The sequence below is a fragment of the Phacochoerus africanus genome, chromosome 9, assembly GCF_016906955.1.
Source record: "Phacochoerus africanus isolate WHEZ1 chromosome 9, ROS_Pafr_v1, whole genome shotgun sequence".
Lineage (NCBI taxonomy): Eukaryota > Metazoa > Chordata > Mammalia > Artiodactyla > Suidae > Phacochoerus > Phacochoerus africanus.
In genome coordinates this window covers 45,208,378-45,232,650 of record NC_062552.1, presented here as the reverse complement: position 1 = coordinate 45,232,650, position 24,273 = coordinate 45,208,378, and the positions used below count along the sequence as shown (strand labels likewise).

At 36.3% G+C, this 24,273-nt stretch overlaps 2 protein-coding genes across 2 annotated transcripts; both read left to right on the top strand.

Moving 5' to 3' along the window:
* The first annotated feature begins 1,375 nt into the window (after window positions 1-1,375).
* On the top strand, window positions 1,376-9,097 carry DEFB112 (defensin beta 112). The gene is made up of 2 exons (XM_047797457.1): window positions 1,376-1,433; window positions 8,937-9,097. Exons 1-2 carry the CDS (start codon window positions 1,376-1,378, stop codon window positions 9,095-9,097), a joined length of 219 nt encoding a protein of 72 aa, XP_047653413.1.
* A 7,642-nt stretch (window positions 9,098-16,739) lies between these two features.
* On the top strand, window positions 16,740-21,390 carry LOC125135150 (beta-defensin 110-like). The gene is made up of 2 exons (XM_047794915.1): window positions 16,740-16,815; window positions 21,073-21,390. Exons 1-2 carry the CDS (start codon window positions 16,761-16,763, stop codon window positions 21,219-21,221), a joined length of 204 nt encoding a protein of 67 aa, XP_047650871.1. The 5' UTR covers window positions 16,740-16,760; the 3' UTR covers window positions 21,222-21,390.
* The last annotated feature ends 2,883 nt before the right edge of the window (window positions 21,391-24,273 follow it).

Here is a 24,273-nt window from a genome sequence, read left to right as displayed (position 1 = left end):
TCAATGACAGACCTTTATTCTCTGCCTTCTTGTTTATCCACAGGAGTTCTGATACAGAGAGGGTACCCAATATGTTATTTTAGTAGAATTTGAATTTTAGTTTCAGTGACTTAGCTAGCCCTTATCCTCATCCACCAATCAAATACCCTATCTTCATCATAGTTATACTATAGCAACTAGAGCAGTAATAGATACATGGTAGGTATTTGATTAAGTTTTGTTGAACTAATCTTACATAGATTAAGCTTGAATGATCTTACTCTATGTCAGATGCTAGAGAAATTCTCAATCGTGTTTCTCCACAAGTTCTTAGCTTTCGATAGAAGTTCTTCATTTTTAATTCATGTTTTATATAGTGAAGAAATTGGTTGCGGAAGGAAATGATTTTTGGACATATCTCATTATTGCTTTGTTCAGGACAGTTTGCCCAGATTCTGAATATCTATATATGTTTTAATAGCAAATATCTCTGTTACTTTAGAATAAGGATGACTGATGCTGACTGGAACTCTTTTGTATCCTGATTCTTAGTGCCCTTTTTGGGGTGCAATAAGAGAGAATCAATGGACCATTGCTACTAATATTTGCTTTGGGGTTTAGGAAACAGTTTCAGCTGCTCTTCTCCAATATATGTTACAATAGACCATGGAAAACTCGTGGATGACTTCAGAAATAACTCCAAGATACATAGGAAAAAAAAGGAAAGAAGTGAAATCTGACTTTTTATTATGGGGTGTTCATTCATCAAAATCTGTAAATCCGACTTGAGGATATTGTCTTTTCTTCAAGATACAAGTAAACTAGATACAGTAATTCCCAAACACATTATTATACAGTCATTATTTACGTTCAGACATATTTTAAATAAAATAATATGGATCATGACACCCTTGACCACTCTGGAACTCAATACTTGTATATGTAAAAAACCACATATTTTCAATGATAATTCAGTCTAAAATACTGTTTTGATTTCCTCCTTACATTAAGACTCATTTTTTTATATTGCAGACATGAAAACCGTATGCAAGATCATCTAAAACACATACTTCTGGAATATCATGTGATTACTCCAATATTATTTTGGTCACTTGAATTTACAAATTTATGCCCGCTATCTTGTAACTGTTGAAGTCTCTTAAAGAAACTGACCTTGAGAAGAACTAGTAGATGACATTTTAGTGTGACAAGGCATCAGCTTTTTCTAGAAACAGTATCTTTGAACATGGTACTATTCAACCAAGCATAGAAATGTTCTTATTGTCAAGAAGCCTCAGTAATCAAGGAACCTTTTTTTTTTTTCCCCCTTATTTCAACAATGCCTGAGTTAAGACAGAAGACCTGTGGACTGTCTTCCCCTAAGAAATCATTTACAATGAAGATCCTTCTCTTTTTCTCTACTTTTCTCTTCTTCGGTGTCTTCATTCCACCAGGTAACAGGACTATTATTGCTAGAAGGGTCAGACCTAAATGAAGGGGGTGTGTTAGGGCTAATATTAATACCATTAGCAGGACCACATCATAATTACTTACAGTCCGTAGATGAAAAAATATTAGAATAAGTTTCAAGGACATGCACTATTAATTCACTAAGTTCATAAGGTGTTGGAAGAACATAGAGCTACAGTGACTTCATCAATCCCTGAAAAGCGCGTTTATTCAATACCGAAATTCTATGAAATGTAATATGTTAATGTATTTGAAAAAAAATTGAAGTGGGATGAATTTACATTTGGAAAAGATTTATTCCACATTTAAAGTATTGATAGCAGAGGTTGAGGTTTAATGGCATGCTTAAAAGTCTAAGTTTTATTATATTCATAATGAAACTAGCTGCACATCCACTCAATCCCTGTTAAAGTCTTCTTTATCTCGCTGCTTTCCCTGAATCACCTAGACATCTGTCATTATTGAGATCAGAAATCACCAGAAAATAAATCTATAGTATCCTATTCTCTCATTGCTACTTTGCTCTAATAAATAACTACATAATAAATAACTGGTACTCTGCTCTAATAAATAACTTTTTAGCTTACAGTTTCTTACCAAAGCGGACAAGTAAATAAACTTTAATTGAAAATTTAACCCATGTAACTCAAGGATTGAAGTTAAATAAGTCCATTTTTTCTGCCTCATCTTTATAAAAATTCATTAGAATATGCTCACTAAAATTCCTTCTACCTCTAGAAATTTTCTAAGCTATGTAGAATTACATAAATTTCAATATGCATGGATGCCTTTCTGTCCTAATAATAATCGTAATTTGACTAGTCATCATCTGTTCTGCCCTTGGCCCACATTAATTTATTGTTCCTCTCAGTAGTCATGTGAGGTAATCTTATAAATAACCAAATCATTTATTTACTCAACCCAATGCTAAAAGTGGGTTCTACTTGTTTATCTTTCTCTAAAACCTCTTAGAGTATATGGACCACGGCACAAAGATAAAGACATTAGTATCCTCATTTTGGAAAACATTTTTTTTTAAACTTCTGAAGTAATTTTTTTCTTTTACAGTGGGATCTGGCCAAACTGTTGGCAATTCTGATTCATCATCAAAAATCATGTGTAGACGGAAGCTTGAGAAACTTTACTCAGAGACAAGAAATTCTTCCACAACATCTGAAAACACACAGTATGGTATAGAAGAAAATAAAACAGGTAAAATAAAACAAATGGAGTTATATCTTGCACATTTTAATTACTCTAAGTCAAAGGAAGAAAATATCCCAAGTATGTTCTCCATTAGTCCCAATATACTTAACTCTTCCTGTCGTTTATCTTCGAGTCTTATGAAAGCTGAATTTCATGTTTAAAATGGAAAAAAAAGTCTGATTTTAAAGACATGGGGACTTATTTTTCATGGAACTCTGTCTAGACAAATATCCTTAATATTTCTAAGTGGGAAAATTCTCCAAACATTACTTCCAAAATCCTTATTATTTGTTTAAATGTTGTTAGTGTCATTATGCTTAAGAGTGAGACTGTTGTCTCAGTTTCCCTCTTGCCAGACGACTGGCAGGATTTATTTTTGTTCATCACCTCTGTCCTTTGTTCATAACCGTAATACCTTTGGATATCATTGATAAAAGCTATAGTTACATAGAAAGAGTAATTAAGGTGCTCCTATTAATTCCAAGGCTGATGTAATTAAAAGAACTTGAAAAGGGAGTTGAGCAACAAAAGTTCAGGCTGGGTGTTTGCAGACTTACTTTAAAAGGGCTTTTTCTTCTGTTTTACTCTTTATCTCAATTATGGTTTATGATATCATTTATCAAAATATCTTCTCAAGTTAGAATATTATAAATATCATGTGAGTGATATGAATAAATTTCTGTGGGAGGGTAAGGAGAGTTACTTTGTGACATTATTTGGAAAAAGTCTTTGGTCAAGTTAATTTATACACTTTATTTTCCCCAAAATGTCATTGCTAAAGCCTACCATAGTGCTTGATGTATAGTGAGAGCTCCATAAAAGTTTATTTATTGAATCACTAAATAAATGAATAAATAGATGCATGGACAGAGGGAGAGAGAAGAACCAAAGAAACAGTCTTCAGAAATTCAGGGATTCAGATGGCAGAGTAGGAGGATGGGAAACTTAATCCCCCACCTCAACCCCCTCCCAGAACACAACAAAAGTACATTTACACGTGGAACAGTCCTCACTGAAAACTAACTGGGAACTGACAGAAGGACGCCTGTATAAGCAAGGCTGTGAAAAAGATAGACATGGAACTGGGTAGAAAAGGAAGAGAGTGATCAAGTTGAGACCTGTGTCCCTGGGAGGGGGCTCAAAAGGAAAGGGAGATGACACACGGGTGGAGATTCCTGCTCCGGAGTAAGGGTTTGGAGCCACTCACAGGGTGCCCCAGCCTTAGAGTCCTACACAGGGAAGACAACCGCCTTGGCTGGTTGGAGACCTGCTGAAGCCTGGACTCCTCTTGTGAGGAGTGCAGTGACATGCTGGCTTCCGCTCAAGGCAGAGTGCAAAGGACAGATTGAAGACTGCTCTAGTGGCTACCTGCTTTTTTTGTGACCACTCTGGTGTGCCTTCCAGCCTGAGGCAGTGAATGTTCCAGCCCCACTTATTTCATATCACAGCACTGCACATGCCACCTAGGGCTGCCATGATGGAGGGGAGAGCTGGGCCATGGGATACAGGGGCAGCATCTGGGTGGGGCAGAGGCAGCTGTTGTTGGTGAGTTCTCTGGCAGTACCTCAGAAGCAACTTGGAACTTTGACAGAAATCAGTCCACCAGAGCCTGTGGCCTGATTCACAGTGAGAACCAATACAGGTCCCACCTGCCCTGTGGTGTGACTCCACAATAGGGGGTAGAAGAGGCTGACAGGAGTCATTGGCTGTGAAGGATAAAGAGGACTCAGACCCAAGGCTCTGTCTGAGCAGAGCAAGGCAACAGTTGCTGGCACATGCACACATAGTGCCTTGGAGGGAGCTTGGACTTCTATCTGTAGCCAACCTCCTGCAGTCTGTGCCCTAACATGAGCTGAGCGCATTCATGGGTCTCTCTTGCTTCAGCCGTCCATCCTCTAGGGCAAGCGTTTTGGGGCTGGGAATGTGGAAAGCATACATTTAAAGGAAATGGAGCCAGTTTAGACATGATCCTCAGGGCTCTAGCCCTAGAAACTTGGGATCTGACCTTGACCCTAATAGGGCAGTGACTAGCACTGAGAGAAAGTTCCACCTCACACCTGGCAGCAGTTCTAGCTCCTCCATCACCAGCCCCACCACCTCTCAAGGTGAATGCTGAGGAAAGATGTGATTTTCACCTACATCAAGTCTAGCTCTTCAAGCAAAGACACTGAGCACAAATAAACCGTATAGGGATACTGCCATATAAGGACACCCCTTCAAGACCGCAATAGGTAACTATTTTACCAAAACTCATAGAGGTAGAGAAAGTTAAGCAAAATGAGAGGGGGGAGGAACTGGTCTCAAGCCAAAGGGAAAGAGAAAATGCATGAAAAAATAGATAACAGAAATAAACAATTTACCAGATAAAGATTTCAAGATGTTAATAATGAGAATGAAAACTGAATTAGAAAAAAGAATAGATGAACACAGTAAGAGTTTTAACAAGGAACTAGAAAATATTTAAAAGGTGCAATCATAAATGAATTTAATAACTGAAGTAAAAAGTATACTAGAGGGAATAAATAGCAAACTAAGTGGTATAAAATAATGCATGAAAGATCTGGAGACTAATGAATAATGAAAATCACCCATTCAGAACAACAGAAAGAAAAGCAAGTTTTTAAAAAATGAGAACAGTTTAAGATATCTTTGGAAGGAGTTCCCATCATAGCTCAGTGGAAATGAATCTGACTAGCATCCATGAGGATGCAGGTTCAATCCCTGGCCTTGCTCAGAGGGTTAAGGATCCAGAGTTTCTGTGAGTTGTGATATAGGTCACAGATATGGCTTGGATCCAGGATTGCTGTGGCTGTGGCTCTGATTCAAGCCCTAGGCTGGGAACTTCCATATGCCATGTGTGGGCCCCTAAGAAGACAAGCAAGCAAGCAAGCAAGCAAGCAAGCAAGAAAGAAAGGAAGGAAGGAAGGAAGAAAGAAAGAAAAAAAGAAAGAAAGAAAAGATATTGTTGGGATAATATCAAGCATAACAACATTCTCATTATGGGGGTTCCAGAAGGAGAAGAGAGAGAAAAGTAGATTGAAAGTGTTACAGTTAAAAACCTCCCAAGAGTTCCTGCTGTGGTGCAGTAGGTAAAGGATCTGGCATTGCCACAGCTGTGGCATAGGTCACAGCTAAGACTTGGATTCTATTCTTGGCCCAGGAACTTCCATATGCCATAGGTGGGGCCAAGACAAAAAAAAAAAAAATCCAAAACCTGAAGAAGGAAACAGATATCCAAGTATAGGAGGCACGGGAAGTGGATTTCTCACCAGACACCAAATCTGCTAGTGCCTTCATCTTCAGCTTCTAGCCTCCAGAACACTGAGAAATAAATGTCTGTGGTTCATAAACAAACAAAATTCTAAAGGCAACAAGAAAAAGCAAAGAGTCATATACATACATGAGAAGTCCCATAAGGCTATCAACTGATTTTTCTTCAGACACTTTTCAGGACAGAAGAGAGTGGTGATACATTTAAAGAGCTGAAAGGGAAAAAGCTGCAATCTAGGATACTATCCAACAAGATTATCATTTAGAATTGAAGAAGAGATAAAGAACTTCTCACATAAGCGAATATTAGAAGAGTACATCAATATTAAAACTACCTAAACAAAATGTTAAAAAGTTTTCTCTAAGTGGAAAAGAAGTAAGAATCTATAAGAAAAGGAAAATACCACTAGGGAAGGCATATGTATTGTGAGGGCTAAGAATCAACCACTGATGTAAATTAGCATGAAGATTAAAAAAACATAAAATTGTAAAAGCAACTATAATTAAAATGAACAGCTATGGGACAAACATGAAGATATAAAATATGACATCAAATGTTCACTGCAGCACTATTTTCAATAGCCAAGACATGGAAACAACCTAAATGTCCATTGACAGAAGAAGATGTGGTACATATACACAATGGAATATTACTCAGCCATTAAAATGAACAAAATACCAGCATTTTTAGCAACGTGGATGGACCTAGAAATTATCATGCTAAGTGAAGTCAGTCATACAATGAGACACCAACATCAAACGCTTTCACTGACATGTGGAATCTGAAAAAAAGGACAGACTGAACTTTTTTGCAGAACAGATGCTGACTCACAGACATTGAAAAACTTATGGTCTCCAGAGGAGACAGTTTGGGGGATGGGGGGATGTGCTTGGGTTGTGGGATGGAAATCCTGTGAAATTGGATTGTGATGATCATTATACAACTACAGATGTGATAAATTAATTGAGTAATAAAAAATAAATAAAAAACAAAAGGCCCTTAAAAGGCTAAAAAAAAATAAATAAAGTATGGGGGAGGAGACTAAAAAAATCAGTCTTTTACAGTGTGTTTGAACATAAATGACTGTCAATTTAAAATAAGTAGATATAGGTATGCATCAACATAGATGAACCTCGTTGTAACCACAAATCAAAAACCTCCAATAGATACACAAAAACCCAAAAGAAAGGAGTACAAACATACCACTAAAGAAAATAATCAAACCACAAAGGAAGAAATAAAAAGAAGAAGAAAACGGAGATGAACTGCAAAAACAAAGTACTAAAATGGCAATAAGTACATTCCTTTCAAGAATTACTTTAAATATCAATGGACTAAATGCTCCAATCAAAAGGTATAGGATGACTTATTGGATAAAACAAAAACAAAACTCCCAAGATCATCTGTATGCTGCCTACAAAAGACTCACTTCAGCACTTAAGACACACATAGATTTAAGATTCACTTTCCAGTGAGGGGATGAAAAATGATGTTTCATATAAACAAAATGACAAGAAAGCAGGGCTAGGAATACTCATATCATAGACTACAAAACCAACGCTATAACAAAAGACAAGAAAAGAATTATATAAAGGAATCAATAGAGGAAGAGAATATTACACTCAGCATATATGCACCCAGTACAGGACCACCTAAATAGACAAGGCAAATATTAACAGACATAAAGGGAGAAATTAACAATAACGCAATAATAGTAGGAGGCTCTAAACCTCATTTCCATCAATGGACAGATCTTCCAGACAGAAAATCAATAAGGCAACACTTGTATTAAATGACACAGTAGACCCCTTGGACTTAGCAGCTATCTTAAGACATCCCATCCCAAACCAGCAGAGTACACATTTTTTTCAAGTGTACATGGAACATTCTTCAGGGTAGATGATATGCCAAATCACAAAACAAACCTCAACAAATTTCAGAGGATATGAATTATATCAAGTATTTTTTCAACTATGCAGAAATCAATTACAGAAAGAAAAATAGGAAAACATAAACGTGCATATTAAACAACATGAAACTAAAAAATAACCCAGTCAATGAAGAAATCAAAGAAGAAAACAGGAAATACCTTGAGACAAATGAAAATGGAAACACAGCTTTCCAAACTTTATGAAATATGGCAAAAATATTGATCTACATAATTTATTTATAGTTTCTATTTTTCCTGTAAGGGTACAGGAAATAAATGGAAAACCTTTTGTGAGTGACAGAGATACCAGATGTCCAAATCCTTACCTCACTCCTCATGATTGTTTTTAGTTACATCAAATAAATTACAGTGCAAAGTGAGACTGTAAACATTTTTTAAACTTTCTATAGCTTCAGAAACCTTAGTGTGAAAGAGAAAGAAGGGAAAGTAGCATTAAAAAATTAAAAGCTTTCCTGAAGTGTTTACTATGCTCATCCCTCTGTTCATTTCCTATCCATCATACTAATCTCCCAAAGTGTCTATTTTTTAACCAGAACTTCTATTGGGGTTGAGGGTGGGGTCCAGATACAAGAGCAGTTAAGACTTAATAAAAGAGTATTTTTCAGTATTTTAGAGCTGCTGAAGTCAGGTTACAATGAACAATGAAATTTTATGGAGGAAGAAAATATTCACCATAGAGCAGGAATAAGCATGAATAATAAATGAGGATAGATGAAGAAGATGGAGATTGGATCATTCATATTCAATGGCTCTGGAGAATGAGCAAGACAAACAGAAGGTTTCAATAAATTGCAAGTTGTCCAAGAGTCCCTTATTGAGTCAATGCCTAATCAGTTGAAATGTGTAGACATAGCTCATCTACCTTAGGAATCAGATGTGCACTGATTTTCTTGATTTGCTCTAGTAGAATTAGAGAAGAAAGATTTCAAAGAAAAAATAAATTAAAAGAACCCCTTTCGTTTTTCTTCCTTCTGTGGTCCGTGCTTCTTTGTCTTTTAAATTTATGCATTTCCTACCTGGATTATTAATTCTTCCCATTCTTTCTTTTTTTTTTTTCAGCAAAAAGAAAAGAGCATACTGTTGCTCTTAATAGGAGACTAGCATGTACAATGCTTGGTGGTCGATGTAAAAATAAATGTGGTGAAAAAGAATTTAGGATTATATATTGTGAAAGGCCAACAACTCTTTGCTGCATGAGAGAATGTGACTCTAAGAAGTAATTGAAGAGAGCAATTCACAGAAAGAAGACCACATGAACTAGCTTCTAATTACTTCTACTATTTCCTTCACAGCCTAGTATTTCTGTTCATAACTGTCTCTAAAAAATAAAGAATTAAATAAAAGTTTTTTCAGCCAGAGCCATTCATGAACATTGTGCCTTCTTGGAAGAAAGAGTTGGAATAGGATAGAGCTTTGAACTTGGGAATAGCAGCAGAATGGAGAGAAGTGCGTGATGGGACTACTGTGTTAAATGAGATTCCGGGGACAATTCTACACTTAGTGTGAAAAGCATGTTGTCAGTGATTGGTGATGTTTATCAAGCATTCTTTGAGAAGAGTCAAGAGGGGAGAGTTTATGAGAGATAGAAAATATGTTATCCCTAAACTAGTACAAATGATTGCAAGAGCTTTGAAGGATTATGGAGCCCTTGTAGCTTTCTCATATTAACTATGCTTTTCTTCAGTTTATTGACAGAATTCTTAAATATAGTTCAAGGGCATAGCCAGTCTCTTGGGAAAAATAATCCCAAATGGTAGTATAGAGGGAAACTAAGGGAGAAAGAGAAGATAAGTCTCTGAGGCCTATGGTAATAATAATAACACCAATCCCAACAACTCTGAAGTGTTGTGATTAATCTTTTAATTTTGTCTTGTTTTTTAAGATATTCCCTCATATAATCACCTAATTGTATCATTTTGATTATTAGAGTTTTAGTATGTTTGCTTTCATGTACTTAACTCTGGGAAAAATAATAGAATATATGTATACATGCACACATATATTCTATTTATAGAAGTTATGATTATATAAATATAATAAACATAAATATTGAGTATCTTTGTATATTTTGAATTAATGTGTCTTTTACAAATAGTTCCTCCTAGTCTCTGCCTTGTCTCCTTATTCCCCTAATGTTGTCTTTCACAGGGCTGTTGTTTTCCCAGGTTAATGAAGTTCGGCTTATTATTTCTTTCATGGATCATGCCTTTGGTTTTATATGTAACTAATCATCACTATATCCAAGGTCATCTAGGTTTTCTTTTATGGTTATCTTCCAGTTTTATAGTTTTGTGTCTTACATTCAGTTCCATTTTTAGGTCCATTTTTGGTCAATTTTAGTGGCCAGTGTCTAGATTCTTTTTTGGGGGGAGGGGCGGGATGTAGATATCCTGTTGGCCCAGCACCACTTGTTGGAAAGATTATCTTTGCTCCAATGTATTGTCTTTGCTCCTTTGTCAGAGATAAGTTAACTATATCTATGTGGGCCTATTTGTGGGTGCCCCATTCCATTCATCTATTTGCCATTCTTTAGCCAACACCACCCCTGGCTTGCTTACTCATTGCAGTAAGTCTTGAAGTCAGGTCATGTCATTCCTCCATCTTTGCTTTTCTTCAATATTCTCTTGGTTATTGTGTCTTTTCCCTCTCCATATAAACTTTAGAATCAGATTGTAGATATACACAAAATAACTTATTGGGATTTTGATGGGGATTGCATTGAATCTATAGAACAAATAGGGAGGCACTGATCTCTAGATAAAAATGAGTGTTTCTATCCATGAACATGGAATTTTTCTCCATTTATTTAGTTCTTTAATTTCATTTATGAGGTTTGTAACTTTTCTAATAAATGGTTTTACATATTTTGTTGGGTTTTATAACAAAGTATTACATGTTTCAGGTGCCAATATAAAATGGTATTGTGTTTTTAATTTAAAATTCCACCTCTTGGAATTCCCAATATGGTGCAGTCAGTTAAAGATCCAATTCCAGTAGCTCAGGTCACGGTGGAGGCATGGATTTGATCCCCAGCCTGGGGCAGTGGGTTAAAGGATTCAGCATTGCCACTTTGCTGCAGCATAGGCTGCAGCTGCAGCTTGGATTCAATCTCTGGCCTAGGAACTTTATATGCTGCCATATTAATTGATTGATTGATTAAATTCCACTTCTCATTGTTGGCATATAGGAAAGTGATTGATTTTTTTGTATATTTAAATTTGTATCCTACAACCTTGCTATAGCATCCTATTAGTTCCAGGAGGGTTTTGTTTTATTTTGTTTTTGGATTCATTCAGATTTTCTCCATAGATAATCATATCATTTGCAAACAAAGATAATTTTATTTCTTTCTTCCCAATCTGTATACCTTTTATTTCCTTTTCTTGTCTTGTTGCATTTGCTAGAACTTCTGGTATATGTTAAAAACGAGTGGTGAGGTGTTCCTGTGGCTCAATTCAGTATCCATGAAGATGCGGGTTCAATCTCTGTCCTCCTCATTAAGTTAAGGATTGCCATGACCTGTAGTGTAGGTCACAGACCTGGTGGATCTGGCATTGCTGTGGCTGTGGTGTAGGCCAGAAGCTGCAGGTCTGATTAAACCCCTAGCCTGGGAAATTCCGTATGCTGTGGGTGGGACCCTAAAAAGGCAAATAATAATAACAATAAAAAGGAGTGGTGAGAGGAGACATCCTTGCCTTGTACCTGATATTGATGGAAAAGATGCTAGTTTCTCACCAAGTGTGGTGCTAGTTGCAGGAATTTTGCAGATGTGATATTCTTTATCAAGTTGAGAAAGTGCCCCTCAATTCCTAGTTTACTGGGAGTTTCATCATGAATAGATGCTAGATTTTGTCAAATACTTTTTCTATTGATATAAATACGTATCTATTGATATGATCAAATGATTTTTCTTTTGCAGCCTATTGATGTAATGGATTACATTAATTGATTTTTGAATATTGAACCAGTCTTGCATATCTAGGATAAATCCCTCTTGGTCACAGTGTACAATATTTTATACAGTGTTGGATTTGATTTGCTAACATTATTGAGGATTTTTAGATCTATGTTCATAAAAGCTATTCAACTATAGTTGAGGATGCAGGTTCTATCCCTGGCCTCACTTAGTGGGTTACCAATCCGACATAGTGTGAGCTGTGGTGTAGATCACAGATGCAGCTCAGATCCCACCTTACTGTGGCTGTGGCATAGGCTTGTAGCTGTAGCTCTGACTTGACCCCCAGCCTGGGAATTTCCAGAGTCAGCCCTAAAAAGCAAAAAAACCAAAACAAACGAAAAGACCGAGAAGAACGAAAGAGGGAAAAATCAGGTGGAAAGATAAAGAGATAAGAATCAGTGTTATACTCTTGGAGTATGCTGCCATTTTCTCTCTTGAAAGTACTCTAGTATTAACGCAAAAGATCAAGTCAGGACTTGACAGAGTGTTAGTAAATATTTTTGGCTTTCGGGCTTTTTATTTTTTATTTATTTTTAATTTTATTTATTTATTTATTTATTTTTTGTCTTTTTAGTTATTTCTTGGGCCGCTCCTGTGGCATATGGAGGTTCCCAGGCTAGGGGTTGAATCGGAGCTGTAGCCACCGGCCTACGCCAGAGCCACAGCAACGCGGGATCCGAGCCGCGTCTGCAACCTGCACCACAGCTCACAGCAAAGCGGGATCGTTAACCCACTGAGCAAGGGCAGGGACCAAACCCGCAACCTCATGGTTCCTAGTCGGATTCGTTAACCACTGGCCACCACGGGAACTCCGGCTTTTTATTTTTATATTCTGCTTTTGATCAGTGGTGTGTTCTACTGATCTAGTTAGCAGACCTATGTATTTAGTTAATTAATAGGTCTAGTTAGTTATAGTACTGTTTAATATTTGTTTCCTACTGACCTGTCTGGTTGTTATATCCATTGTCAAAACGAGACATTAATTTCTCCAACTATAATTTTTATTTGTTTATTTCTTCCTTAAAGTCTGTCATATTTTCTTTCATATATTTTGAGTCTCATGTTAGGTATATAAATGCTTATAATTTTCTTGATGGATTGGCCTGTTTTCATTATGTACTGTCCTTCTTTGTCTCTAGTAACAATTTATGTTTTAAAGACCATTTTGTCTGTTATTAGGACAGTCAATTTCAGATCAATATTAGCTACTACGTGCATGGGATAGCTTTTTATATTCTTTCACTTACAACATATTTGTGATTTTGAAATTTAAGTGAGTCTTGTATCATCAAAAATAATCATTTTTATAACCTCTGCTTTTTAGTGGTAGAGATAATCTGTTTATATTTAGTCTAATTACTGATGGGTAATTATTTCTGCTATTTTGCCATTTGTTTTAATATGTTTTAAGTGTTTCTTGTCCCTCAGTTCCTCTCTTACTGCCTTCTTTTTTCTGAAGTAGCTATTTGCTGGTGTTACTATTTTATTTATCTGGTTGTTTCTTTTGGTATTTCTTTTTTAGAGGTTGCAGGGGAAATTACAATTAACATACCAAAAGAATCTAGTTTGTATTAATACCAACTTAAGCTCAATATTATACAAACCTTTACTCTGATATAGCTTCATCTCCTCATCTTTGTGCTGCTATGGTCACAAGTTATATATTCTGTGTCCTTAAATGTAGGCTTATGATTATTGCTTTATTCAGTTTTCTTTTAAATCATATTCTAATATGGAGTTACAGACAAAAATACATTATACTTTTATTTTTTCCGATATAACATATAATTACCTTTACTGATATTCTTTACTTCTTTATGTTTTTTCCAGTTACTGTTTAATGTGCTTTCATGTTAGCCACTAAGACTGTATTTAGTATTTTTAGTAGAGCATGTCATTTAGCAATGAGCTCTCTCAGACTTGCTTATTCAGGAAAGTCTTATTTCTTTATTTTTGAAGAATGATTTGGGCAGATACAGAATTCTTAGTTTACAGAGGGTTTTTTTTTCCTTTTAGCACTTTAAGTATGACATCTTACTGCCCTCTGGTTTGCATTATTTCTGATGAGAAATCAGCTGTTAATCTTATTCCTGATTCTCTGTAAGTGACAAGTAATTATTCATCCACTGCTTTCAAGATTGTCTTTGTCCTTAGGCATTTGAAAATTGAAACTATGATGTTTCTAGGTGTGTGTTACCTTGATCTTTCCTACTTGGAATTTATTGAGTTTCTTGAATAGGAGATGTTTATAATCATATTTGGGATGTTTCTTGTCCACTATTTCTTCAAATATTCTTTCTGCCCCCTTCTCTATTTCTCCTTTTACCTGGGACTAGTATTATGTCTACATTGGCATGATGGATGGTATCCCACAAATCTCTGAGACCGTGTGCATATTTTCCTCCTTTGTATTTTTCAAATCATGTTGCTTCAATGGATATATCTTCAAGTTTTCTTGATTCATGTTTCTTCCTACTCTAGTCAACTGTTGAACCCCTCTAGTGAATTTTTATTTCAGTTTGTGTACGTTTCACCTCTACTGTTCCATTTTTAACATTTTCTACCTCTTTGTTGACATTCTCTATTTGATGAGATGTTGTATTTATACTTTCCTTTAATTTTTTAGACATGATTTAACCTAGCTCTTTGAGCATACTTAAAATAGCTGACTTAAAGTCATTGCCTAGTAAATCCAATGTCTGGACTTCCTCAGGGAAAGTCTCACTTCATTTATAATTTTACTGTGCCTACTTTTCTTTTTTTTTTTTTTTTTTTGCTTGCCTTATAATTTTTTGTTTAAAACAGAACATTCAAATACTATAATGTTGCAACTTTGGAAATCAGATTCTTTCCTCAACAAAGGTTTGTTGGTGGTGCTGCTTATTGAAATGGTTTGTTTTATAAGTGACTTTTCTGAACTTATTATCTATAGTCTACATTCTTAGTTTTGTGGGGCCACTGAAACCTCTATTTTATAATCTTTGTGGTCAGTTAATTATGGTGCCTAGATTTAAGTGTATGAAATTTTAAAAATCTTATTCTTCAACTTTCCTTCCAAACTTTTTGATTAATGTTTTTTTTGCCCCAACTGTTAACCATAGCTTCAGGCAGAGTGACTAAACATTCTCCTGTGAATGTTTTTCCCCTAGGACTATCTTTAGTACTGGACGTGTTCTGACTCAGGAAAAATAGACTCCTTTCAATTGGGATCGTCAAGGAAATCACCTGGCAGGTTAAATAATGACTGTCGTTAGGGAATGAGAATCTGAAGAGCTCTAGCCATGTTCTGCTCCACTCCATGTGGTACTGTGAATGTGGATTACTATTTACCTGCTGAGCTGAGGAGTAGGGGATGGTATTAGGTTATGTTAAAATATCACAGAATTTACTCTTCTTACAGAGATTGAGCCTTTGTTCTTGAATTAGTACTCTCTGAGTTATTGCAAGCCTTTGGTTAATGTTTCCAGAGCTCTGAAAAAGTAAAATCTGCCAATTTTCACTGTCTGTTTTTTTCCACTGTTTTCATGAAGGGGCATATTATCAGAGGTCTTTATCTCACCACTTTGGTTGATGTCACCTTCCAGGATAATATATAAACTCTGGGATTTTTTTTTTCTCTAATATACCATCAGCTTGTAGCAAATTCTGACTTAGCAAATTTTAAGGTTCAATGGATATTTGTTGAACAACTATTACACAGTGACATCTTAAATTGATCTTCTGCTATTTGCTGATTATTTTTTTAAGGATAATAATTGTTAGGCAAGTAGATTGATCTCACTTTCCTTACCTATAACCTGAGAGTATTTTACTAGAATAGCTAAGCGGCTTCACATTCTTTACTAAACTATGGCAGATTCTGCGACTCTGTGATTCACTTTTCTGATATTTTATAGCAATAAAAAACATCAGGTTTCCTAGAGTAATAGGCCTTTTAGCAGACTAGCATAACAGAATCATTAAAAATGCGTCTGTCAGGCTCTGTTCTAGACCTACTAGAGTTAGTACTGGACGTGTTCTGAGTATTCTGGACATGTTCTGGAAATGCTGAGGTGGGGTCTTACAATGTTTTTCACAAATCCTTTGGGGATTTTGATGTAGCTAAAGTTTAAGAATGATTATCCTATAAACTCTCTTGACTCTGTAGTGGCAGAGAAGTGATGAATTGTTCTGGGTGCCATGTAATACTTCCAGCTCTTCCTCATGTATCTGAAATAATTGTCTTGGGCAGTGTGCAAATTGGATCAGAAATCATTTCCAGTTCCACAAACAGAATTAAAAACATTGGTGCTAGAATTGTGAAATCAGATGACATAGGAAATTCATAAGTCATATTTTAAAACATATTGTTTAATCTCCTATACTCATAGTGATGCCAGAATGATGTTAACTTAAATAATAATAAATTATGTGAATTGAAATAAATCATTCAACTGTCCCACCCCTAGTTCTCATTGATTTCACCTGTAAACACAGGTGATATCAGTGGAAGTTTTAGCTGCACTATCTTATGATTCAGATGGTCACTAATTTAATACAAAGAGCATAAAATATTTACAATTATGTAACATGTTATAAAGGATTTGTATTACCATAACATTTTTACCTGGATGTTTTAGCAGTCCAAACACATATCCCTTTCAAGTCCCTTAAAGACTGGGTTTTCATGAGAGTCTATTTAAGGTAACACAAGCAGGCTTTACTTTTATGAAAAAAAATGATAATAATTTTTGTGACTCTGTTCTTTGAACATAGCACTATTCAACCAAGCATACAAATGTTCTTGCTATTGATAAGCCTCAGTAGTTAAAACCACTTCCCAAGAGAATCTATAAATAAAAGCTTTCTCTGTTTCCTTATTTGACAACACCTGACTTGAAAAAGAAAATCTATTGGCACTTTTTTCCCCTAGGAAACTCTCTACCATGAAGATTCATCTCTTTTTCTTTATTCTGCTCTTTTGGGTCACAATTTTACCAGGTAACATGGAAATGTTTATGGGCATACTCGTGCTAATGAATTTGAGAAGGCATCAATTTTTTCTTGTTAAAATATGGTAGTAACATAGGGATTAAAAGGTTTTTATGCTAAATGCAATGAGGTACTCTGGATTGATCCCTGAAACAGGAAAGGAAAAAAAAAGATAATAGAGGGAAAACTGGTGAAATGTGAATTAAGCTTGTAGCATTTATTGTAACACTGTAATGTTAATGATATTACAGCAATATTAATTTTTTAGTTTTGATCAATGTACCACAGTTAGGTGAAATGGTACCATAAGGGGAAATTGGCCTCTATTATCTTTGCAACTCTTCTGTAAGTCTCAAACTATTTCAAAATAAAAAATATAAAGCATCTGCAGATCAGTACATTAGTCTCATCATCTTCATTCTGAAACACTTAGCTACCATCAATTCTTGCTGGAAAAAAAAAATATTCTTTTGTATAATTGACTGGTAAGTGATAGGTGGCTCAGTGTTAGCGATGTATTTATCTTTTCCTTCTTTTTAATCTATGCCAATGTGCTACTTCCAGTTTGGGAAGACTTTCTTAATATTCTGTCCTTGGTACTACAAGCAGATCATGTCCCTTGCTGACCTTTCTTTAAATATGTCTGGTTGCTGCCCTTCTGTCTTTAAGAGCTACAGATCACATGAATGTTGAGTGTAATAATTGCCCATGAGCTATATTTTTCATGAGATTTTCCCCCTCAAGGATTAGCTCTTCATATCAGGTATGTAATGAGATTCTCTTCTCCTGAACTATATGTAAGTATGACTTGTTCAGAAATAAAGTAATAAGTTTTAGAGATGGAGAGATCATTGGGTCTACTTCCTTCTTCTTAAAGAGTTTCAGGTGAAAGAGTGAGCTCAAGTATGCCCAATTCATAATACTGGCCCTGAAATTAGGTTCAATTCACTAACTCTCAGAAAAATATTCCTCCCATAGTACCTGGATGACAGGTTTAGGAGAAATGGAAATCATAAGAGAGGCATAGGTGAATGAACTAACTTATTCTTTCATGTTATAAAATCCATAATGACCATCTAAATTGTTCCACATAATAATCTAAGTTATCACTTAAAGGTTGCAAGTAGATAAAATTCTACAGAGGGGCCAAACATCGATGAAGTAACAAAATAATAGTTAATTGTTAATTTAACTTAAAAATAACTTCCTGTCTCTCCATTCAAAAATTGTTGGAAAATGATCTCTGGATTTTTTTTTCCCCAGACCTAGAAAATGCCAAAAGGAAATTCTACACAGATTCATATAGATTTTAAAATGTGATAAACCTTTTTTTTTAGTTTTTTCTTTTAATTTCAATAATAGCTAGCATTAATAGATCACTATGTCAAGTGTTTCTATGTTTAATAATTTATTTTTTCCTTATAACATCTATATCAGGTGCCCCTAATGAGTAATGTTATTCATGAATTTATCAACAAATTTAAAAATTATGGATTTTGTAGATTTAGAAATTATCAACCACTTGGGGGATACAGTAGCATAGATTATAACATCAGTATTATGGACTGTGTGTGTGTGTGTGTGTGTGTGTGTGTGTGTGTGCGTATTCAAAGTGAAGCCATTGTTCTTGTTAATCATGCATATACCAAACTTTCAGAAAATTCCTAGCATTAGAGATAAAAATATACAAAAGTAAAAGAAATATGTCAAGATGCACATTTTCTTCACAAAATTAGAAAAGGCATCTATGAATTGCAGACACCTTAGAAAATACTGAAGCAATAAGAATCTTGTCTTTCATTTTGTAGTTCTCCAGCATATGGTGGTTGAACAAAACTGGATAATAGTAAATGTTTTCTATGTGACTCCTAAGAGTTCCTCAGCTATTTTTCTAAATTTTACCTTCATATAGTGAAAGCTCTTACTCAGTCTTCGTACAAAAACTCCTTTAGACAGTTACAGATACAAAGGTGTCTGGATAAAAGTCCTTATATTTTCTATGCAGGGAAATTTCCAGTGAAGCCACTGAGTTTTCCTCTTCATTTTTTAGAGGTTGTAAAGGTACCCAGTGTCTTGAAAGGAAATATTTTTTCAATCCTACCTATTGTTTTACTCTGTCTCTCAAATTGAAAACTGTGTTATCGCCAACCACTTTTTTTTTAAGTCTGACCTGTACTTTGGATATAGAAGAGTATAGTTTTGTGCTGAAAGGGTAGTCATGATTTTTCCCCCATTTCTAAGAAGGTGAATGGGAGCCTAAGGAGTAAAATAGCAAGTCAGGGAGAATAAAAAGAAACTATGGGTTGAAGAGATAGTTTAGGAGATAGTGTGCCCATTTTTAACTTATACATTAGGTAGAGTTGTATATATTGTTTAAATATTTTAATTCCCTAACATGTGAAAATGTTATTGATGTTATATGAATGATACTGTGAAGTACTTTGTGAGAGTGATGGAGAGACGATTTTCTTGCAAGTGATCAGCAGAGATTTCAGAGAGAAGATAGGATTTGAACAGTGTATCTGAGGATACAGATGGTATATGTTTGGCTTATCACAGCATGCTTAGAACAGTGGTTTTCAATAAGAGGAACCTTTGTCCTCAAGGGGACATTAGGCAATCTGGAGACCTTTTAATTTGTCACAACTAGTACTATTGGCATCTAATGAGTAGAGACCAGGGAGGCTGCTAAATACCTTTAACTGAATAGAATCACATCCCACAGCAAAGAACCACCCCAAAAGATCCATAGCACTTATAGTAACAAACCCTGCCCTCCAGACTGTCACAGAGTTTGGCAAGAAATGGACTTAATAGTTGCATGAGTGGATGAATGCTTGCAAAGATGAGTATTCATGATCCAAACACATAGGCTTGAAGAATATTCATATTTAGAGGTCAGATTGAAGAGAAAGAAGAAAATAGTATTTTTAGAAAATGAAATAAGACCAAGAAGGAATAAGAAAGGGGTGAGGTCTATTTAGGGTGGTTATTGGACAATGGTATCAAATGTGACAGAACTCTGGTAGAAAGTGAGTGTTAATTCAGGTTTCTACCATTGGCAAATCATATATGGGCTTGATGATAGTAACTCCTTAAAAATTGCCAAATAAATAATGATATTTAGAAGTTAGCATTTAAAGTGTGCAGAGTCAACTATTTTTTGGCTACTCACACCCACTGTTGGAAATGGAGACAGAATACTTAGGCAAAAAGACCTGATCTTTAAAGGAATTATTGGACCTCAAATCTTAACGGATAGCAGAAACTAGTGGCCAAGATTTATTTGCTTTCATACCATGAATATATATAAAATATTTGAGTCTGCCTTTTGGTGAGCCACTGCAGAATTTAGAATTCTCCCACTTTAGTTTTTCTTAATCTCACTGTATCATAAAGTGAGTGCTTATCCAAAGCGATGTTTATATTATAAAAGACTCCAAAATAAGGATCTTCTTTATAGGTCAGCACATAATGTGAAATACGAAATTAAAATAGATTTGGTTTAGAATGGATCTTACAGCCTGTCTATCCAACATCCCTCAATTCCCTGAGCATCTCCAACTATCCTAAATAATCAGTTTCTAGTGAGAGTCCGTCTCAAAACTACAAGATGGAGCTGGGACTACTTAGTAACTTTAAAAATCATGCAGTGGCCAAAAATGGCCCCATAGTCCGGTCATTCTCTCACTCTTTTTTTAAAGCAATGTTGTCCTCTCACTCTTTTTTTAAAGCAATGCTGTCCTCAAACATATTCTAAGTTAGTTTGTTTCTTTGGGGGAAGTCAATCTCAGAATATTGTTGTAGGAATTTAGATAAATTGCCTAACATTCCCTCTCCTGACATTAAAGAAAAGTAACATCAGGCTGCAGTAAAAAGCTCTTAAAAGAGAGCTCAGAAAGCACAACCTTCAGTCTAAACAATGCGTGTGAGAGCAGAAGATAAACTACATGGACTTCTCTCATTGTCAACTTTGAGAACAAGCTTTCAGTTGCTATCCGGTCCCTTGTGAGGAAGCAAGCTGGCACTTTCCAAGTCTTCAGTCCAAGACACTTTCTAATTTCCAGGACTGACCTTGCTTCAAAGAACAGTCCATCCACTTCAACGTTCCTCCGTCAAATTCTCATGGTCATAAATTAGAAGGGGGGTTTTTCTTTTGCCCTGCTCTATGATCTTTTGCTTCTCAGCTTTTCAGCTTTTCTCCTGTTAAAATACGGAGGTGTGACAGCTAGATTGCTAATTCCAGTCGTTGTTTCCTTCTTACAGCCAGAAAGAGATATCCTCAGTATGGTGGCTTGGATTTGAGGAGAGAGTGCAGAAGGGGCAACGGTCGGTGTAAACTTGAGTGCCGTGAGGGTGAAATTAGGATTGCTTACTGCATGAGACCTGCAACTTATTGCTGCTTGCAGAAGTAAAGATGACAGAAGAAAAGAAAGAGACACATGCTCCAAAGAGAGAAGACCACTGTTACTAAGCCTTCCTTCCCATCTTTTCAGCACATCCTTCCAGGCCTGTGTATCACTGTCATACACAAAGAATTAAATAAAAGTTAAGAGTGAACCACTCAGAGGTGGTTCGAAGTCACCCATGCATCTGGTGCCTTTACATTGCATTTCCTCTTGATCTCTTGGTACCAGAAGCAAGCACGATTTAATCTATGGAAGTTCTTCAAGAACGGTTCCACGTCTAGGTGCCCTGTGTTAGTTTGACATACACAATGTGGGGAGAAACCCTCGGTCAGGGAGAGGGACACACCTTATTTCTGAGATACAAGTCTCCAGTAGAGAGGCGCTGCTATTGTGTGACTAAACGCTTCCTATAGATTATCCCAGGAAAAAATATAAATCCGCTGGGCATGGGAGACTAGACCTTGTGAGAGCAATTCCTTCTCTTGAAAGACACAGAGCTGGAGTGAGAGAATGACAGAGTCTAAAGGCAGAGGAGCAGAGGAAAAGCACACCAGCTCTGATTTCCATCTGTATTTGTCACGGAGTGGAGAAAAACGTGCACCAGGAAATTGAAGAGGGAGTGCCAAGGGAAGAGAATCATTTCCTAAGGAGAAGCGACTACATCTAATTAAATATTTTAACCAAAAAAGTCAGAAACTATGGCCAAAAGCTGAACTCAGCCCCTTGTCCTGAGAGGTGACTCTTTGGGGAGATGCACATGGCAGAAGGAAGGAGGAGAGACCCTCTCCCTTCAGCCCCATTCTGCTGACCTCCTCTCATTACCTCCCCTGAAGGTCCCAGACGTTTTCCCAAAGTCCTAGCAACAATACATCCATATCACACATTTTCTACTCAAAAAATGTAGATTCTGCTCCTTTTATCAATTTAGGAATTTGTATTAATTTACAATTTTTTAGAAAAAATGATTAATACCAAAACATAGTAATGAAACAGAAACATCTCTTCTTCCCAAAATAAAATTAAATCTTTTGGTGTTCCCATTGTGGGGCAGCAGAAAAGAATCCAACTAGGAACCATGATTTTGCGGGTTCAATCCCTGACCTCGCTCAGTGGGTTAAAGATCTGGCATTGCCATTAGCTGTGGTTCAGAAACCATATTGCTCTGCTGTGGTGTAGGCCGACGGCTACAGCTCCGATTTGACCCCTAGCCTGGGAACCTCCATATGCTGCAGGTGCAGCCCTAAAAAGCAAAAAAAAAAAAAAAAAAAAAATAGCAATTGAACTAAAGGAAAAGGAAATTGGGACTTGCACTCAGAAGGGTACACGCATTTCAGGCCCCAGGTACTCTCTTGATATTTTTGTTATGACTTCTCATCCCATTTACTAAATGCAGATATGAGACCAAAGGTCTGTGTTTGTATTAAGCATTATCTATTATAGTGAAATGCTTGGGAAATAATTTTTCCCCACTTATATAAAGTTTCTAGATCTATTTCCATCACATGGCACAGTTTAATTTATAGTTTTGTTTTAATAAATGTGAGTACCCATTAGGAAACAATGTTTTGCTAGGCATACATCAGGCCCTTACATGCATAGCCTTTCACATTTTCATAACTTGAAATGGATGTGACTGTCCAGTGTGTTTCCTTGCTGTATAAATATCTTAAGAAGTATTTTTTTTTTGTCTTTTTGTCTTTTCTAGGGCCACTCCCACGGCCTATGGAGGTTCCCTGGCTAGGGGTCCAATCAGAGCTCCAGCCCCTGGCCTATGCCAGAGCCACAGCAGTGTGGGATCTGAGCTGCATCTGTGACCTACACCACAGCTCACGGCAACGCCAGATCCTTAACCCACTGAGCAAGGCCAGGGATCGAACCCACACCCTCATGGTTCCTAGTCGGATTCGTTAACCAGTGAGCCATGACGGAAACTCCCTTCAAAAGTATTTTTACAATATTCATTGAGGTTGAGTTTCTCAACCTCAGGATCGCTGATATTTTAGCCCAGATGATTCTTTGTTGTGGCAGCTGTCCTGTCCATTCTATCTTTAGCAGCAAGATGCTTCCCCCTATCCATACCTTTTACTGGCCAAGAAGCACACTTTCCCCTACTTGTGACAGTCAGAAACGTCTACCTACATTGCTAAATGTCCCCTTTGAGGCGGAGGTGCAAAATCATCCCCTTGTTTAGAGCCACTGGTTTCTAATTAAGCACTCATTCTCATAGAAATTTAAGAATAAAAGTGGAAGCCAAAAAATCAATATTTTCAGATAATAATTTTTCTGTGTCTTATGAGAATAAATATCAATTTAAATTTTTCAAATATTATTAGAAGTGAGCTGGAAATGATACATCATTGTCCCCAGAAAAAAATTAGCCTGACTTTTGAACAATAAATATATTGGCCACATTGAGAAGGAGATGAGTAAAACGAAATACTTGAGATGAAAGTTGGATGATCATTTACTCTACCTAACCAGGTACTGAGCTATTATTACATCAAGGCTCGAACAGTAGAATTGAAGAGCCTAATATACTATTCATAGGGGACAAAATAGGAATTGAATTTTCTTGGAGTTCCCATTGTGGCTCAATGGTAATGAACCCCACTAGTATCCGTGAAGACACCTGGCCTCACTCAGTGGGTTAAGACCCAGCATTGCCATGAGCTATGGTGTAAGTTGCAGATATAGCTCAGATCAGGATCCTGCATTGCTCTGGCTGTGGCATAGGGTGGCAGCTACTGCTACAATTTGATACCTAGCCTGGAAACTTCCATATGCCATGGACATGGCCCTGAAAATTAAAAAAAAAAAAAAAAAAAAGAATTGAGTTTTCCAGTGGTTACCAAGAAGTGGTAGACGGTGAGACGTTCCTTAGAAGAGGCATCTCTGCACTTGAAATAGTCTGTACTGTAGACCGTCCCTCTCTCTGTTCTTGACAGAGAAAACTAAAACCATCTAAATTTCTAGGCCAGGAGTTTCTATCGTGGCTCAGCGGTTAATGAACCTGACTAACATCCATGAGGATGCGGGTTCGACTCCTGGCTTTGCTCAA

What these genes read in the sequence shown, in the direction of transcription:
- DEFB112 (XM_047797457.1), top strand. Translation starts at nt 1,376, where the DNA reads ATGAAGATCCTTCTCTTTTTCTCTACTTTTCTCTTCTTCGGTGTCTTC. An exon ending in CGGTGTCTTCATTCCACCAG is followed by an intron (nt 1,434 to 8,936) that starts GTAACAGGACTA and finishes TTTTTTTTTCAG; the next exon opens with CAAAAAGAAAAGAGCATACT.
- LOC125135150 (XM_047794915.1), top strand. Translation starts at nt 16,761, where the DNA reads ATGAAGATTCATCTCTTTTTCTTTATTCTGCTCTTTTGGGTCACAATT. An exon ending in TTGGGTCACAATTTTACCAG is followed by an intron (nt 16,816 to 21,072) that starts GTAACATGGAAA and finishes TCCTTCTTACAG; the next exon opens with CCAGAAAGAGATATCCTCAG.